The 17,903-nt window shown below is 34.4% G+C and overlaps 2 protein-coding genes across 2 annotated transcripts; both read left to right on the top strand.

The window, feature by feature from the left end:
- Window positions 1-7,171: 7,171 nt before the first annotated feature.
- LOC130999981 (probable LRR receptor-like serine/threonine-protein kinase At1g05700) lies at window positions 7,172-10,829 on the top strand. The gene is made up of 8 exons (XM_057925695.1): window positions 7,172-7,387; window positions 7,461-7,992; window positions 8,973-9,457; window positions 9,783-9,906; window positions 10,012-10,080; window positions 10,177-10,248; window positions 10,339-10,410; window positions 10,541-10,829. Exons 1-8 carry the CDS (start codon window positions 7,321-7,323, stop codon window positions 10,695-10,697), a joined length of 1,578 nt encoding a protein of 525 aa, XP_057781678.1. The 5' UTR covers window positions 7,172-7,320; the 3' UTR covers window positions 10,698-10,829.
- A 1,651-nt stretch (window positions 10,830-12,480) lies between these two features.
- LOC130999980 (probable LRR receptor-like serine/threonine-protein kinase At1g05700) lies at window positions 12,481-16,883 on the top strand. Its single transcript, XM_057925694.1, has 8 exons — window positions 12,481-12,672; window positions 12,741-13,272; window positions 14,124-14,608; window positions 15,469-15,592; window positions 15,681-15,749; window positions 15,840-15,911; window positions 15,993-16,064; window positions 16,526-16,883. Exons 1-8 carry the CDS (start codon window positions 12,606-12,608, stop codon window positions 16,686-16,688), a joined length of 1,584 nt encoding a protein of 527 aa, XP_057781677.1. The 5' UTR covers window positions 12,481-12,605; the 3' UTR covers window positions 16,689-16,883.
- The last annotated feature ends 1,020 nt before the right edge of the window (window positions 16,884-17,903 follow it).

The following is a 17,903-nucleotide window of genomic DNA, read 5'->3' as shown; positions in this document are numbered from 1 at the left end:
TTCACATATGAGGTCGAGGTGTTTATAAGTAAATTCCTTTTTTTTTCCACCGTCAATTCGTGATTTGGTTACAAAATATTTACTTATTTTAATTTTCGAATTATCATCTAGTAAATTAATGAAAATTTGGATTTTATATATTTGGTATAAGATAAGAATAATTTTATATCTAATTAAAAGTCTTTAAAAATTTGATTAGATTTATTTATTTATTTATTAAATATATATTTATACATTTCCCATGCACGTATCATGTATCTAAATATATATCACTATTATTAGAATTTGATTTTCGATCTCATAATTACTAGAAGAAACAAAAAATACAGTGTTTAAGAAAATGACAGTTAAGAGAAATTAAAACACTCAACATAATTAATGAAACCCTTTAATTAATTCATTTGATAATTTAATTATTCGACAACTGTCTTTAAGCTGTGTCGCAAGACAATTAAATTCCTTGGCAGTAAATGACAGGAATCGGTCAAAAAAAAAAAATGACAGGAATTGGTCAAATTTTCAACAAATTAATACAGCAGTCCAACGTTTTTGTCATCTTTATACATAAATAAATGGGAGTTATCGTATACCACTTTAGTATTTAATAAATAAGACAATATATCAATTTAAATTAGAAAAAGGAAAAGAAAAAGAATATACAGCTCAGGGTATCTTTTAGTAACTTGTGACGGTGAAGCTTTCATTATGATAGTGTGCTTTTGATTGAGTAATTAATTAATTAAATGTTCGACACAATAATGTTGGAAAATTATTTTTATAAAAAAAACTCAAGACACTATACTAGGGTTAATTGGTAATATGAATAATTTATGCATAAGTATTCATATGAATTGAATAAGAAATTTGACTTGGTTAAAAAATTACTAAGTTGATATGCACTTCGATGATGATATTTTATTAACTGTGACTCAATTTAATATTTCGAGGGAGGTGAATGTGTATGGTAAATTTAATTATCCCTCTATGTATCTTTATACAGTGATATTTGAAGGGAAATTCTTGTGGTATTTTTTTTTGATCGGTAAAATTAATATTTTATTTATATAAAAATCAAGGCACCAGGGATGCCAATCAAAACAAGAAGGAAAGATTGAAACCCTTTGAGCACCACATGGTGAAAGGGATTCTCAACTCCAAGACTTTATATACCTCATTCCAACTCCAAAGTCTACCCTTGATCTGTAAAACAAGTCTCTCAATATCCCAAATCTTTCCTTGAAAACGACTGTCGTTTCTTTTTTCCCATAGCGACCAAACAGTTCCCACCCATAACGCATTTAGCAATCTTCTTCCTTTCTTCTTTTTGGCAGCAGAGATGAAGGAAGTGTAGTGATGAAGAGTACCTCTAGGATTTGCCGTTTTGATGTGTAACCATTGGAAGATTTGGTCCCACACCGCTGCAGCTTTCGGGCAATGAAGAAAAAGATGTTCCGTCGTCTCCTCTCCAGCAAAGCAAGAGTTGCATCCTCTCTCTTCCCAGCTAATTTGAATTTGTCGTCTTCTTAAGTTGTCACAAGTAGCCAAACGATTTCTAAGACATCTCCACGCTGTCACCTTGGCTTTGTGCGATGTTGGAGCCTCCCAAACCATTGCCATCTCAGCCGGTTGAGTTTGTTGCGCCTCTCTGGAAGCCGCCACCAAATCATAAGCTGACTTTGTTGAGAATTTACCGTCCGTAGTTGCATTCCAACTCCATCCATCAGTTAAACCTGTAGAAGGGACAAAAGCAGCAACAAGTCTCAAAAGTTCCTCCACCTGTCCAGTCTCCCTTTCCCTCAAATCCCTCCTCCAATTCACCGACCACACCCACTCTTCACCTTCCCAAAACCCACTCTCTCCGACTAGGCTTTTCTTATTCGAACACAAGTTATACAATCTCGGGAAAGAGAACTTGAGAGGTTTGTTAACAGCCCAAACGTCCTCCCAGAACATTGTATTCATCCCATCCCCGAGACGGTGTTGAAGGTGATCAATGAACCATCTATCGTCTCTTCCTCCCCCTTTCTCCACAATTTTCGCCCACCACCCCAACTGCCCACTTCTTCCCATCACCGAGCAATCCCCCTCTTCGCCCCAGACAAGTTCCCCATAAATCGATTTGATCACTCTCGCCCACAAAGCTCCCCCATCCACCAAAAATCTCCAAATCCATTTAATTAACAGAACATGATTAAACAATTCCACATCCCGAAACCCAAGACCTCCTGTTTTCTTATTGGAACACAAGGAGCTCCATTTAAACCAGGTGATTCTTCCCGACTGAGAGCCTCCACCCCACAGAAATCTGGAGAACAAGGAATTGAGATTCTTGAGCACAGTCTTGGGAATGAAAGCGTAGGCCAGTTGATATACCGGAATAGATTGAAGCACCGCTTTGACAAGAGTGATCCTCCCTGCCAACGAAAGAGGTCTTTTTCTCCAGCTTGCAATTTTGTTTGAGACTTTATCCACCAAGAAATTCCACTCGCTAACACCATTGCTTCGACCTCCAATTTTGGTTCCCAAGTAAAGACACGGAAATGAACCAATCTTGCAATGGAGAAACGAAGCCCATGTCCTCTCGACTGACACATTCACTCCCACCGTCATCAGGCTGCTCTTCGCGAAGTTGACAGCAAGACCCGAGACAAAATGAAAGATAAGCAACAGACTTTTCAGTGATTCCACATTACGCTCATCAGCCTCTAAAATAAAGATTGTGTCATCCGCGTACTGGAGGTGTGTAATCGGCACTTCATCCTTTCCAATCTTAACAGGAAACAATAACTGTCGTTCCACTGCTCTCTCAACGAGCGCATTCAACCCTTCTGCAACAATGAGGAACAAGAAGGGAGACATCGGGTCACCCTGTCTCAAGCCTCTCTCCATTTTGAAATCTCCCGTTGATGACCCATTAACAAGGACACTTGCTGTGGCTGACTGTAGACACCCTTGAATCCATTTCCTCCAAATCCCATCGAAATTCATTCTGTCCAGCAAAGTATCCAAAAAGTCCCATTGAACTGAATCGAAAGCTTTGGCAAAGTCAATCTTAAAGAAGATCCGGCTTCGTCGCTTCTTTTTTGACTCAACAACAGCTTCATTCAAAATTACCGCACCATCGAGAATGAACCGCCCTTTAACGAAAGCGCTTTGATTATCAGAGATGATTGACCCCATCACCTTCGTCAGTCTTCCCGCCAAGATCTTGGCAATGATTTTATACAAGCTGGTAATGAGTGAGATTGGGCGAAATTCGTTCAACGAATCAGCCCCTTCTTTCTTCGGTATTAAAACGATGAAAGAAGCATTACCTCCTTTAGGAATTTTACCGTTCGTGTGGAAGTCCTTCAAGACCTGGAGGATATCCTCCTTAACCACATGCCAAGCCGATCTCCAGAATGAAAAGTTAAAGCCATCAGGTCCTGGACTCTTATCGCCAGAGCAGCTCCAGACCGCTTCTTTAACTTCTTCAGGTTCGAAACCTCTAATCAGCCAATTTCTCTCCTCATCAGAGATTTTCCTTCTCACAAAGTCAATGGGAATAACAGGCATCTGTCTATCTTTCCGCTTGAAAAAGGTTTCAAAATGATTTCTCACCCTAGCTTTTACCTCTTCCGGTTTGGAGATCCATGAGTTATCAAAGGTCAGTCCGCCTATGTCATTCTTCAACCGCCTCCCTTTAATCGCCTTATGGAAGAAGCCAGAATTCACATCTCCCTCCTTAAGCCATTTCAGTTTAGCCTTCTGTTGTAAAGTCATCTGCTTATGCTTCAGCTGAAGGGAAAGTAGAGCTTGGAGCTCATTTCTCCTGAAGGGAAAGTAGAGCTTGTGGTATATATCAATATCTGTAAGAAATAATTTCCTACCTAAATCATTTAAACAAATATATCTTCATGGATTCTTTCCAAAATGTCAACTCCTTCTCTCTCTCTCTCTCTCTCTCTCTCTCTCTCTCTCTCTCTCTCTCTCTCTCTCTCTCTCTCTCTCTCTCCAATGGAAATACCAACTCCCTATCTCTCATTCAACTGTTTTTTTTTTTGTTTTTTTAAGGCCCATAAACTCATTCAAATTTAGAAAATTTAATTATATAATTTATATAATATACTTGATGAACTCCAAAGTCCAAAGAGCTTTTCTAAAATTTCATCTTCAATGGGCTGGATTTTAAAAACATTTTCCTTCTGTTGCTGGGCTAAGATTTTTTTTGAGGACTGCTGGGCTAAGAAATTTAATCGGCCCATTATATATTTTTAATTAAAGCCTTATTTCATTCTACTGCTTTCAGTATTATAATTTTCTTCAATTAAAAAAAGAGTATTATAATAATTTTCGCAAGATTTAAAAAAAAAAATTATTACTTTATAATATGGTTGCCCAACTATATGAATTTTTTATAAGATCTATAAAACTTTAGTGCATACATGATTTGAGTGACTTAGATCAATGGCATTGCCCTTGTAATTATTTCAATTGGACTTTTAATTGGGGCCAACTAAGTCACTTGATATTGGATCACCTCTATTGAGTTGTTGGACTATCTTTAGGTTATCAAATTAGATTTATTTTTATCATACTACTAGAAGCAACTCCACAATTGATTATTTCCCAATTAGGATAAATTGGCCAAAGTTATATGATTAGTAGGGATGTTAATCCAATCCAAAATTCTATGGGCCAAATAAATTGAAAATATTAAAGAGTTAATGTTGAATTCTCAAAATAAACTAAAACGGGTTAAATGAGCCACATTGATTAGGTCAGCGAGTTAGATAGACTGACCTGATGAATTTACGAGTTGACCCGATGGGCTGGAGCTGGGCTTAGCAAAGTAATATTCCATTATTGTATTAGTTCCCTCATCGAATCCTTCCGTACTGCTTCGAACAAGAATCACATACCTATATCCTAATTAAACTCGAGTGGATTGGTCTGGTTGACATCCCTAATAATGACTTAATTGACAATTTCAATAACAAAAATAAAAAACTGTAAAAAGTAAAGGATTATTTGCTATTAGTAAAGACTATGATACTTAAAAAAATAAAAACGCGTATCCATAAACAACACAAATATTGAGAAAACATATGAGAAAGTGAGAGAAGTATATGATCATACGAATCGTGTTTAAAAAAATACTGTTTTTCATTTAAATAATTTCTGATTATTTACATGCACGTCAACGCCTTTGTTTTATTTTTTTTAATGAATGGTCTAGCTGTCATTTAATTAATGACTTAATTAGTCAGCAAGGCAGATGAGATCCTCTGTCCCAGAATATTGTGTGTACCACGTGTACCACTATTCATTTCTCTGTTTTATAAATTGTTTTTTATAAAAATAAAAATTATTATTATATTATAAACTTTAATTAGTATTTATCATTGAAAAATTAAAATTTAAAAAATTATATACCCTAACTTTGAATTAATGAACCCAAATAATCTATTATTAATTTAAATAAATATTAAAAAAATAATTATAAACCCCAAATGGATGAGTGAACCCTTGTTAATTATCTTTATATTATATAAAAGTATAATAAATTAAAATTGAATAAAAAATAATTTAAAAATATAAAGAAATGAAGAGTGGTACATGTGGTACACACTATATTTTGGGACAGAGGATCTCATTTGTCAGCAAGGTGATTGTATGTGGAATGACGTGGATGATTTGGTACATACTACTCTCAGCTCTCTCTCTATATATAGTATTAGTACACATGTAAATTTAATACTTACATCCAATTAATTTGAGGTTGTTCAACAAATACTTTTATAAATCATATGACCATAAATTCGAACTTGAGATCTTTGACCTTACGTGGAGTAACTATTTTACTATTAGACCAACTAATTTATCGAACTTGAGATCTTTGACCTTACGTATTAACTATTTTACTATTAGACCAACTAACGCATACACTTGAACCCAATTCTATGTTTTATAGTTAATTATCATGAATTAATTACCTCAAAATAGTTGGCTAAAGTTTTATTAGTTCAGAATCGTCCATCTATTCACTGTTGGCAAGTATAAACGTGCTCGTTACTGATGTGGTAATACCATATAGGAATGAATGTTAACATATTTTATTCCAAGTAGCATTCTTTTTGAATTCTCCGATCCTCTCATTCTTTTTTTTTTCTTTTCTTTTTTCCACATGGGTGCCACTCCATAAATATTTAAATTCAATTTTAAATATGTAGTAGTGAAATATCATGCCATCGATGATTAAGTGTTGTTATATTCCACACAGTTTGTCCTCTCTAAACTAATAAAAACGAACCCTTCAATCTTGACTTTTGGATATTTACCTAATTGACTTGAGCAAATAAAGAGGAATATATATTAGTTTCATCGTGTGTAAAACTGGCCATGTTCTATGTTGACTTAGACTTTGTAAAACACCACCATGCCACTTGCAATAATTGACTTCATGCAAATTAAAAGTCCAGCATTGACTAATGGGATCTAAATTAATTCAAAATTAAAGAAAGTGGATATAAATTAAAACACAATTAATATAGTTACATGAGTTTATCCATCGCATATGTATAATGGGGATTTAAGGGCATTAATTAGTTTATGATTCTTGCTAATTAAATTTTTTTTGGATTTCTTATTCGAAGGGAAGCTCCACAAGAATTTCATGTAAACGCGATCAATTATAGGTACCCAAATTAAACTTGAACAATATAGCAAATGGATATACTTGAAAAATGATGATATTATTCACTCCGTCCATGAAAAATTAGCTATAATCTTCTTTTCGCTCTGTTTACGAAAAATTTGTCACATTCATTTCTAGTATTACTACCACAAAATTCACCATCTTATTTGACTAAGTTTATCAGTGACCACCTAACTTTTGAAAAATCAACTTTATCAAAACGTGTTATGACACTTCCCTAAAAACTAGACATTTTATTAAAATTCGAATATCAATATTATTAATTATTTTATTAAAACTCGTATAATCACGAAGGAAAAATTAAATATTTATGTTATCAAAGTAGCACCTATATATAGTGCATATTTTAGCGTATAATAGTGCCATGCATGATTTGAAAAAATATTGGTTTATCATATTTATATGTGCAAATTTTGCCTTTTTTTTAAAGCAACTGTGCATTATTTATTGACCAATAAACTCGGTCAATACATTACACCAAAACAAAACAAAAAAAAAAGTTGATTTTCGAAGACAACTATCCTATTCCGAAATAATAAAGAAATAAATTCTGATTTCTCTACTATAAGTTGACTACAAAATTGTGAAGAGTAGTAATTCGATCGAATTCATCCAATCAAAGCATGGCTAAACTGCCACTAATCTCGTGCCTGCTCTTAGCTCTCTGCAGCCTATCTCTATCAGCAAATGGTAATTAATTAACTACTTAACTCCCTAATCCAATTTCCTAATCACGCAATTTAATCTCAATTTTCCCATGCAGTTTTCATCAGCATCGACTGCGGCTCATCGGCGACGTACAAGGACGAGAACGGAATCTCATGGACAGGCGACGACGAGTACGTCGGCACGGGCGAGTCCCGTGCCGTGCAGCCGTCGAGCTCCTACAGCCGCGTGATGGACACGCTGCGCGTGTTCCGGAACCAGACCAAGCACTGCTACGTGATCGGCGACGTGAAGCGGGGGCGCGTGCTGGTACGCGCCACCTTCCTCTACGGGAACTACGACGGCCGGAACTCCCCGCCGGCCTTCGACCTGCTCTTCGACGGCTACTACTGGGCGTACGTGAACAACTCGGGGCCCACGCCCTCGCGGTTCGAGGTCATCTACACGACGACGAGGGAGACGATCAGCGTGTGCGTGTCGCAGTATGAAGCCGGGCAGTTTCCGTACATCAATGCCATCGAGGTGCGGAGTTTGGATTCCACTATGTATGGCGGTCTGGGTGAGGACAGGGACATTTACCCCTTGTTCACGAGGAGAAGGGTGGCTTTTGGTGCTAATGCAACCATCAGGTATGTTTTCTTTTGCATTTTTCTCTGCTTATTTCTGCTCTGTCTGTTCTATTAGTAACGACTCATTACTGTTCGACATAGTTATTATGAAGAAGAGTGATTAAATGATAAAAGTGATAAAAATTGATGTAGCTTACAGTCACAAAGTTTCTTTATTTAAACCGAGCCATTATCAATGGTACAGACGAAAAGAAAAGTGAGCCATATTATTAATGAGATAGTTGTGTTAAGCGATTGATTTTGGGTGATTCATTCGTAGACCTCATTTTACTCGCTATAGCCTCTAATCAAAATAATAATAAAAAATAAATATATATGAATGAACTATTTTACCACATAGCCCATACCCGCCAAATTAAGTATTTAGATAATTTTGTTCGCAGCCCATTTTATTTTAAGGTTAATAGTGTTTTATGTCCTGAACTTTCAGTGTTTTTTATAGAACCTCTTGAACTTTTCGTTTTTTATTTTTCTTCAAAGAACTTCAAACTTTCAACGTGTTCCACAAAATGTCCCACTATACAAATTCGATAATAGATTAATGACTTATCTCGTCGGCCGGATGTAATATTTTGGGGATCGTCATTGTTGGAAAATCATGTTAGAGACCACCATTGTTGAAAAACGAGAAAGTTTCAAGTTTTTTTGTCATCTTTTTATCACCGAATTTTGTATAACGGGGCATTTTGTGAGAAACGTTGAAAGTTCGGGTGTTTTTAGAAGAAAATAAAAATTCTTAACTTTTTATGCAAAATTATGAAAATTCGGAACATAAATCACTATTAACCTTTCATTCTATTCGAAGTTCCCCATTCAAAATCTTTCACTTTAGATTCATGTCCTCTCAATTGCCTTCAGCAGTTTTTTTCAAACTTTTTACCTACCGGTAAGTTTTATTCTCTACAAAATTCAAATATCAACTAAAGACAATATACATATTATACATTTAATTATGTAAATGTTGGTGGATCGAACTGCAGGTTTCCGGACGATCCCTACGACAGACAATGGGCCCGTGACACGTTCATGAACGGAACGATCCAAGTCACGAGCGACGCCCGTCTCAGCAGCGATATCCAAACGGTCGATAAACCGCCGCTTGCCGTGTTGAAAACGGCCGTTACTGCCCCCACACTCAATTCAACCATAGACTTTTACCTCGCGTTATCTAAATCCTTCAACTCCTCCGTCTACGCCAATTGGTACTTCTCCGAGGTCACTCGCCTCGGCCCCAACCAAACCCGGTCCTTCGCCTTCTACAAGGACAACGTCGCCTTCTCCACGCCCTTCTCGCCGCCCTACGAAAACTGCACGGGCAAGTTCGTCAGCAACATTTCAATTTCGGCGAACAACACCTTCTCCCTTGTCGCAAACGAGAACTCCACGCTCCCGCCCCTCGTCAATGCCATGGAAGTGTTCATCCTCGGAGATTTACCACTCAACAATGGCACTGACGAGAAAGACGGTGAGAATTCTAAGTTCTGTTATTCTAGTCAAAATCATATAATAATAAAAAATAGTAGCCATGTAGAGAAAAATATAAAAATAGTAGCCGTTTTTTACTATTATGACTTACACACTTACACGGTTCCCGTAGTAACCGTTTTTTACTATTTACACTAGTGTGTAAGAGCATAGTGGTAAAATACGGCGACTATTTTAATATTCTTATCTATGGCTACGATTTCTTTTTGTTATATATGAAAAACGCTAGAATTGGATATTGTCTCTTTTTTTTTTTATGTATATAGTTATTGAAAATGAAACTTTTTTTTTTTGCCCTAATTTAGTTGAAGGGTTAGCTTCGCTGCAAAAAGCGTTCAGTTCGTTGCGAAATTGGAGCGGCGATCCTTGTCTTCCTAAATTATACAACTGGGATTGGGTCAAATGCGACGGTGATAGAGTCAAATCACTGTAATAATAAATTAATTTACATTTCCATATATATAATATATTTATACCACTTTTATTTTATGTTAGATTAATTTTCCTGATTAATTTGTGCTATTTATTTCACAGACTTCTTGGTGGCTTCGGGCTTTCGGGGTTGCTTCCAGATTTCACTTCCATGGATGCTCTTACTACAATGTGAGTCCATTTTTATTTATTTCAAAAAAAAAAAAAAAAAAAAAATCTTCAAAAACAAACTCTATCTCATTTATAATAATATTGTTGGATTTGCAGAAATCTTTCAAATAACAGCTTGCGAGGGAATATTCCTGATTTTCTTGGCTCGTTGCCGAATCTCCAAATATTGTGAGTTCCAAAAGCAAATAATGAAACCAATATTAATATATTATGGCAGTTTAATTATTTTCCTAAATTTTGTTTTGCATTATTTTCCAGGAATCTCGAGAATAACAAATTCAACGGTACCATTCCAGCCTCATTATTAGCAAAAAAGAGCCTAATTTTACGGTAAGCTCACTAATTATTGCTTAATTAAACAAACATGTTCCTTTCCTAATTATTTAGCTTAAAATAAAATTGAATAAATTAAACAAGGTTGGAAATAAAAATAAACAAGCCATCATTTTTTTCTGTATAGGGTAAGTGGGAATCCGGAGCTGTGTACATCAAACTCGTCGTGCCCGACTCCGACGACAAGTCTGCCGACGAATTCTTCCGTCGGGAAGAGGAAGAACATTCTAGAAAGTATCTTCGCCGCCATGATTTCATGCATTATCGTATTACACTTGAGTTGATAAAAAAATGCATGGGACATTTTAGTCCAATTTCTTTTATATATATATTTTGTAGTTCAACAAATTTACTGATTAATTTACTGTAATTAATTCAGTACATTGATTTTTATCAATAAAATAAATTGTCACCCAGAGATGGTGTGCCGTGTGCGACAACGTAATGTGTGTAATTCTTTTTATGTTAGTATAAAATAGACATCCTTTTTTAGGAAAGCGTGAAATATTAGTATTTATTTTAATCTGATCGAACAATATCAAGAAGTCAACACGAAAACTCTGATTTCTAAATCATTACATCAACAAAACTAGTAGCAAATCTAGATAACTCATGCCGTAAGTCATAGACCACGTGCTTGCGAGTAAATAATTTTAAAGTTCACATAACGATTAACAAATTTACTATTAGATCAACACACGCATATACACAATTCTATGTTTCATAGTTGTCAATTTTTTTATTTTTTATTTCATTTTGATTGATTAACAATATTAAATAAAGAAATTTAAAGTCTGCATCACGTCGTAGACTCGAACCCAAAACATTTGGCCTTATCAAAAAGAGAGACGTTATTTAGGGCTTGAATAGTTAAATTCATGTTATTGAATTAATAAATATATATATAAATTATTATAATACACAATCCAGCGGGTATTCAAATATACCTGTAAATCAGTCGGGTATAATCGATACCCGTAAAAGTATTCAAGGCCACACCTAATACCGACCCACTTCCTATCTGATGTGAGTATCAGGTACTCGAAACTCGCTCGGTATCGAAGCTTAAATTCTCCTCATTCTTTTTTTTTTCCACATGAATTATATGATGCCAAAAAATACTTGAATTCAATTTTAGAACGTAGTGGTGCATTATATATATCATGCCATCGATGATTATGTGCTGTTATTTTCACACGGTTTGTTCTCTCTAACTAATACACAAACGAACCATTCAACCTTGACTTTTGAATATTTACCTAATTGACTTGAGCAAAGACTAAGAGGGAATATATACTTAATTAGTTCATATTAGTTTCATATCGTGTGCGAAATTGGGCATGTTCTATGTTGACTTAGTAAAACATCGATCACCACTTGTAAGTTAAAATTCGAGAATTGACTAATTATAATAGCTGTATAAAAAGCTATATATGACTTATATATATATATCTCTTCACGTACTATATATGTGTAAATTGTGCATTGTTTATTGACCAATAAACTTAGTCAATAGATTATACACTTTCCATTGCACCTTCATAGTCCACTTTACTTTTTTATACATATTATGAAAATACAATTAATATTATTTGAAGAAATATAAATTATATCTAATTGTTCTTATTTATTCTATATTTGACTATATTAATTGAAAACACAAATATAAATATGAATTTTATAAACTTTAAATAAGGTTATACTCTTTCAGTACACCCCACCTTCATAGTTCACTTCGTTTTTTTTCACACATATTAATAAATTCAATTAATATTATTTGAAAAATATAAATTATATGTAATTGTTCAATTTTGTTCTTATTTATTCTATGTCTGACTATATTACTTGAAAGACACAAATATAATTATGAATTTTATAAACCGTAAATAAGAATATTTTAGTAAAAAAATAAATAAATGTACATTTAATTTAGAAAGTAGGCTATATATTGAAACAGTTCAAAAAGGAATAGAGGATTATGAAGTTTGGACGGGAGGAGTATAACAAAAATAAATGCTCTCTCCGTCCACCAGAAATAAGTGATAATTTTTTTGTGAACAGATGGAATAATTGATTTTCGAGGACAACGATCCTATTCCGAAATAATAAAGAAAAAAAATTCTGATTTCTCTACTATAAATTGACTTCAAAAATTGTGAAGAGTAATTCGATCGAATTCATCCAATCCAAGCATGGCTAAACTGCCACTAATCTCGTGCCTCCTCTTATCTCTCTGCAGTTTATCTCTATCAGCAAACGGTAATTAACTAATTAACTCCCTAATCCAATTCCTAATCACGCAATTTAATCTCAATTTTCCCATGCAGTTTTCATCAGCATCGACTGCGGCTCATCGGCGTCGTACAGGGACGAGAACGGAATCTCATGGACCGGCGACGACGAGTACGTCCGCACGGGCGAGTCCCGCTCCGTGCAGCCGTCGAGCTCCTACAGCCGCGTGGCGGACACGCTGCGCGTGTTCCGGAACCAGACCAAGCACTGCTACGAGATCGGCGGCGTGAAGCAGGGGCGCGTGCTGGTACGCGCCACCTTCTTCTACGGGAACTACGACGGCCGGAACTCGCCCCCGGTCTTCGACCTGCTGTTCGACGGCTACTACTGGGGCTGGGTGAACAACACGGGGCCCACGCCCTCCCGCCACGAGGTCGTCTACACGACGACGAAGCCGTCGATCAGCGTTTGCGTCTCGCAGGATTACGAAGGCCAGTTTCCGTACATAAACGCTATCGAAGTGAGGAGTTTGGAGCCGTCTATGTATGGTGCTCTGGGTGTTTACAGGGACAGTTACTCCTTGTTCACGAGGAAGAGGGTGGCTTTTGGTACTAATGCAACCATCAGGTATTTTTTAATGGGTTATTAGCGTCTAAATACATCAATTTTGGAGCTAGTTTGATTTTATACATCGAATTAAAGTTCACTGGGCAAGTCGAAATATCGATGTGTATTCATCGGATGTTTTAAAAAATGAAATCGTTAGAGATCTTTAAAAGATATTGTATATTGTATACGTACTACTTCCATTCTGCTCTAATAGGCTCACTTTTTTTGAGTACGAAGATTAAGAAACTTACTTTTTAGGAGGAAAGTGGTGTGGTCCTACATTTTTTTTACTCAAAATGAAAAATGAGTCTATTATAGTGAGACGTCCCAAAAAGGAAAACGAGCCTATTATAGTGGGACAGAGGGAGTAAAACATTTCTAAACCTGTAAATCGTAGGGTTTCTGTAGAGTTTGAATATCTGGAAATTGAATTTTGTGGTAAAAGTACTATAATATTAAAGTTCGTGTAAATTTTTTTTTACTCTTTTTAAAGTTTATATACAAAATCAAACTACCCACAAAATTGGTGTATTTACTATTTAGATACTAATAACCCATTTTTAATTCATAACTATTTTATTTACCCACTCATCCATGATCCATCTTCCCCATTCCGTCCATTCCTGCCAGTTACCGGTCGTCGCCTATTTTTACTTTTTGATTTTTTTGCTAATTGTGAAATTAAATGCCTGCACTCGTATATTAATACGTTACTGTTTGAATTGAATTATTATTAAACAAAAAAAAATTAAAAAAATATATGTAGACCACAAATCAAATCGCACCCAACTGTATTATTACGATTTGATTTATTAAATGATCACCAATATCGTATTTTATGATTTGATTTGATTTTGGTAGAATTGTAGGTTTCCAGAGGATCCCTACGACAGACTATGGAGGCCCGATCCATTCATGAATGGATCGGTCCAAGTTACAAGCGACGCCCGTCTCAGCGGCGGGATCGTACTGGCGGATAGACCGCCGCGTGCAGTGTTGAAAAATGCGGTTACTGGCCCCACACTCAATTCAACCATAGACTTTAACCTCGCGTTATCCACTTCTATCAATTCTTCCGTCTACATAAATTGGTACTTCTCCGAGGTTACTCGCCTCGGCCCCAACCAAACTCGATCCTTCGCCTTCTACCTGGACAACGTCAACATCTCCAAACCCTTCTCACCACCTTATGATAATTGCACGGAGATGTTAATCAACAACATTTCAATTTCGGGAAACACCACCATTTCTCTTGTCGCGGCCGCAAACTCCACGCTTCCGCCCCTCGTCAATGCCATGGAAGTGTTTATCCTCGGACGTTTTCCACTCAACAATGGCACTGACGAGAAAGACGGTGAGGATTTTGCATCAATTTTTTCTAGTAGTTATACTCTACTCTATTCAAAAGCATACAGTAATAGAGAATTATAGCAATATTGATAAAAATATAGAAATAGTAGTCGTTATATTATACTCCCTCCGTTCCATTACAAATGTCTCATTCATTTTTTGACAATATATTCTCCATCTATACCTAATATTTAAATAATTTTCATCAACCCACTTTCTGTACTTTCTGCACATTTCTTAATCTCCGTGCCTAAAAATAATGAGACATTTGTAATGGGATGGAGGGAGTATTAAAAAGGCAGCTTTTAATATCAAATCAATTTTAAAATTGAATAATATTATATATATATATATATATATATTTTTTTTTTTTCTTTTTCTTTATCTTCTTATTATCCAGGGTTATTTCTTTTCAAAATTGTGAAATTCGACTAATTATGAAATATTTGATATTACAAATCATATTAAAGATCACGGCTAGAGCTTTAATTTGAAATATTGAATCTAAAATGTAAAAGTCATACATTTGTTTAAAAACTTTAAAAAATCTCTCATCTCTCCTCTTTTTTTGAATAAGTCCATTTCTAATTATATTATTTATTTTCATTTTCTTTTTTCTTTTTTCTTTCTTTTTATCTTTTTGATTTTTTTACTTAAATGATATATAAAAACGTTTCTCGTACATTTGACATGTAGGAATGCTAGTAATAGTCGAAACGGTTGCTACTTTCATATTTTTATCTAAATGGCTGCAATTTACTTTTGCTATATAAGAAAGGCTAGAATTGAATATTCTCTCTCTTTTTTTAATGTTAATATAATATATTGTTTCTGAAAATCAGCTGTTTTTTTGCCCTAATTTAGTTGAAGGGTTAGCTTCGCTGCAAAAAGCGTTCATTTCTTTGCGAAATTGGAGCGGCGATCCTTGTCTTCCCAAATATTATAACTGGGATTGGATCAAATGCTATGGTGATAGAGTGCAAACACTGTAATAATTAATTAACACTCTACATTTCCATTTAAATACTACTTCTATTTTATGTGAGATTAATTAATTTGTGCTATTTATTTCACAGGCTTCTTGGTGGCTTCGGGCTTTCGGGGTTGCTTCCAGATTTCACTTCCATGGATGCTCTTACTACAATGTGAGTTTATTTTTATTTATTCAAAAAAAAAAAAAAAAAAAACTTCAAACATGAAGTCAACCCTCATTTGTAATATTGTTGGATTTGCAGAAATCTTTCAAACAACAGCTTACGAGGGAATATTCCTGATTTTCTTGGCTCGTTGCCGAATCTGCAAATATTGTGAGTTTCTAAAAGTAAATAATGAAACCAATATTAATATATTAATTATTTTTATAAATATTGTTTTACATTATCTTTCAGGAATCTTGAGAATAACCAATTCAACGGTACCATTCCAGCCTCATTATTAGCCAAAAAGGGCCTAATTTTACGGTAAGCTCACTAATTAATCAATTGGATTTATTTCCTCAAAAAAAAAAAAAAAAATCAATTGGATTTATATATTGCTAGGTTTTGTTTTGTTTGTAAAAACTTGAAAACACCAGTATTGACACTTTAGTTGGGCACGAGTTTTAATAAAATGATTAATTTTTTTTTTATAATTGAGAAATTGTCTCGTCTTTTATAAAATGAATAATTAAAATTGAATTAAATGTGGAACATGTGTGATTTTTTTGTAAATAAGTGGTACTTGTAAGCATAAAAGATTAGAAAAAGATAGAGGAGTCATATTTTTTAAGAACGCTGAAAATAACAAAAGTATCATATTTATGACGGACGGAGGGAGTATTTTAAAAAAAAAATCGAATAAATTAAACAAGGCTTGAAATAAAAATAAACAAGCCATCATTTTTTCTCTTAATTATAATAAATCTTGATGTTAAAATCTGCAGGGTAAGTGGAAATCCAGAGCTGTGTACATCAAACTCATCGTGCCCGACTCCGACGACGACGACAAGTCTGCCGAAGAAGAACTCTTCCGTCGGAAAGAGGAAGAACATTCTAGAAATTATCTTCGCCACCATAATTTCATCCATTATCGTATTATTGAGTTAATAGAAGAATGTGATATAAATAGTTTAATTTCTTTTGTATATTTTGTAATTCAAACAAATCTACTGATTAATTTTCTGTAATTAATTCAGTACAATTAATAAAATGAATTGCCACCCAGAGATGGTGTGCCGTGTGCGACTATGTAATGTGTATAATTATTTTTATGTTATAAAACGAAGATCTTGGTTTTATTTATATAGAAAGTCAAACCATGGAGAATTAATCAAGCTTTTCATTATGTTAATGGGATTAATTTAAATTATCCAGGAGCTTTCATTGGCGGATGTTGGGAAGAATATTAAATTATTAATGTCATATTCAAGGCATTATTAATCCAGGTTGTTTGTTCTGGTAATAATTTGTTGGTTGCATGTTGGGAAATGGGAGTAGAATATATAGACTCCAATTGGAGATTTCTATATTATTATTGTTAAATACTCTTTTCGTCTTCAAATAAGTGTCATATGATACAAGTATTTATATCCTTAATTAATTTTTTCTAACTTTATGATATTATCATCATTTAGTTATCATGTTTTTATAATTTTCCTACCTTTAAGATACTTGAGGATTTAAATTCAACAATGAAAATTAACTAAGAAAGGGAAATGAGACTAAATTAAATAAACTAATATAACAAATCACTATAAAAAGTTAAGGAATTAGCGCGAATACTACGAAATAATTATTAAAATAATTATATCACATTTTCTTCAGTATTTCTTATATATATTATTAAAAGAAACTCAAAATTTGGGAGGAGACCTCAGCCCCTCAACGAATCTGCCACTGGTCACGTCTATGTTGGTCTGTAAATACTCGAACTTTTCCTATTTTTTGGTTTTATACCCTAGCTTTAAAATTTACTTACAAATACCTGAACTTTGTATTCTTTTTTATTTTGCACCCTGCGAATTTTTACTTTCAAATCGTTGCCGACATCGTAGCCGGATTGACATCTCAAACACTACAATTACATATTCTAAATCTCACATTGACACCAAATTAATTATCTACTTCATTATGCACTTCAAACTTCCCTTTCAATCCGGCTGCTATTTTAGCAATGATTTGAGGGTAAAAATTCGCCGGATACAAAATTAAAAAGGAATATAAAGTTCAAATATTTATAGACAAATTCTAAAAAGTTGAAGTGTAAAATCAAAAAATGAAAAAAGTTCAAGTATTGTTGAACAAGGGCTCAAATTTGATATT

The sequence above is a fragment of the Salvia miltiorrhiza genome, chromosome 8 (genome assembly GCF_028751815.1).
Source record: "Salvia miltiorrhiza cultivar Shanhuang (shh) chromosome 8, IMPLAD_Smil_shh, whole genome shotgun sequence".
NCBI classification, from domain to species: domain Eukaryota; kingdom Viridiplantae; phylum Streptophyta; class Magnoliopsida; order Lamiales; family Lamiaceae; genus Salvia; species Salvia miltiorrhiza.
Note: the sequence above shows the minus strand (reverse complement) of the source record. Positions and strands in the feature narration are given on the sequence as shown.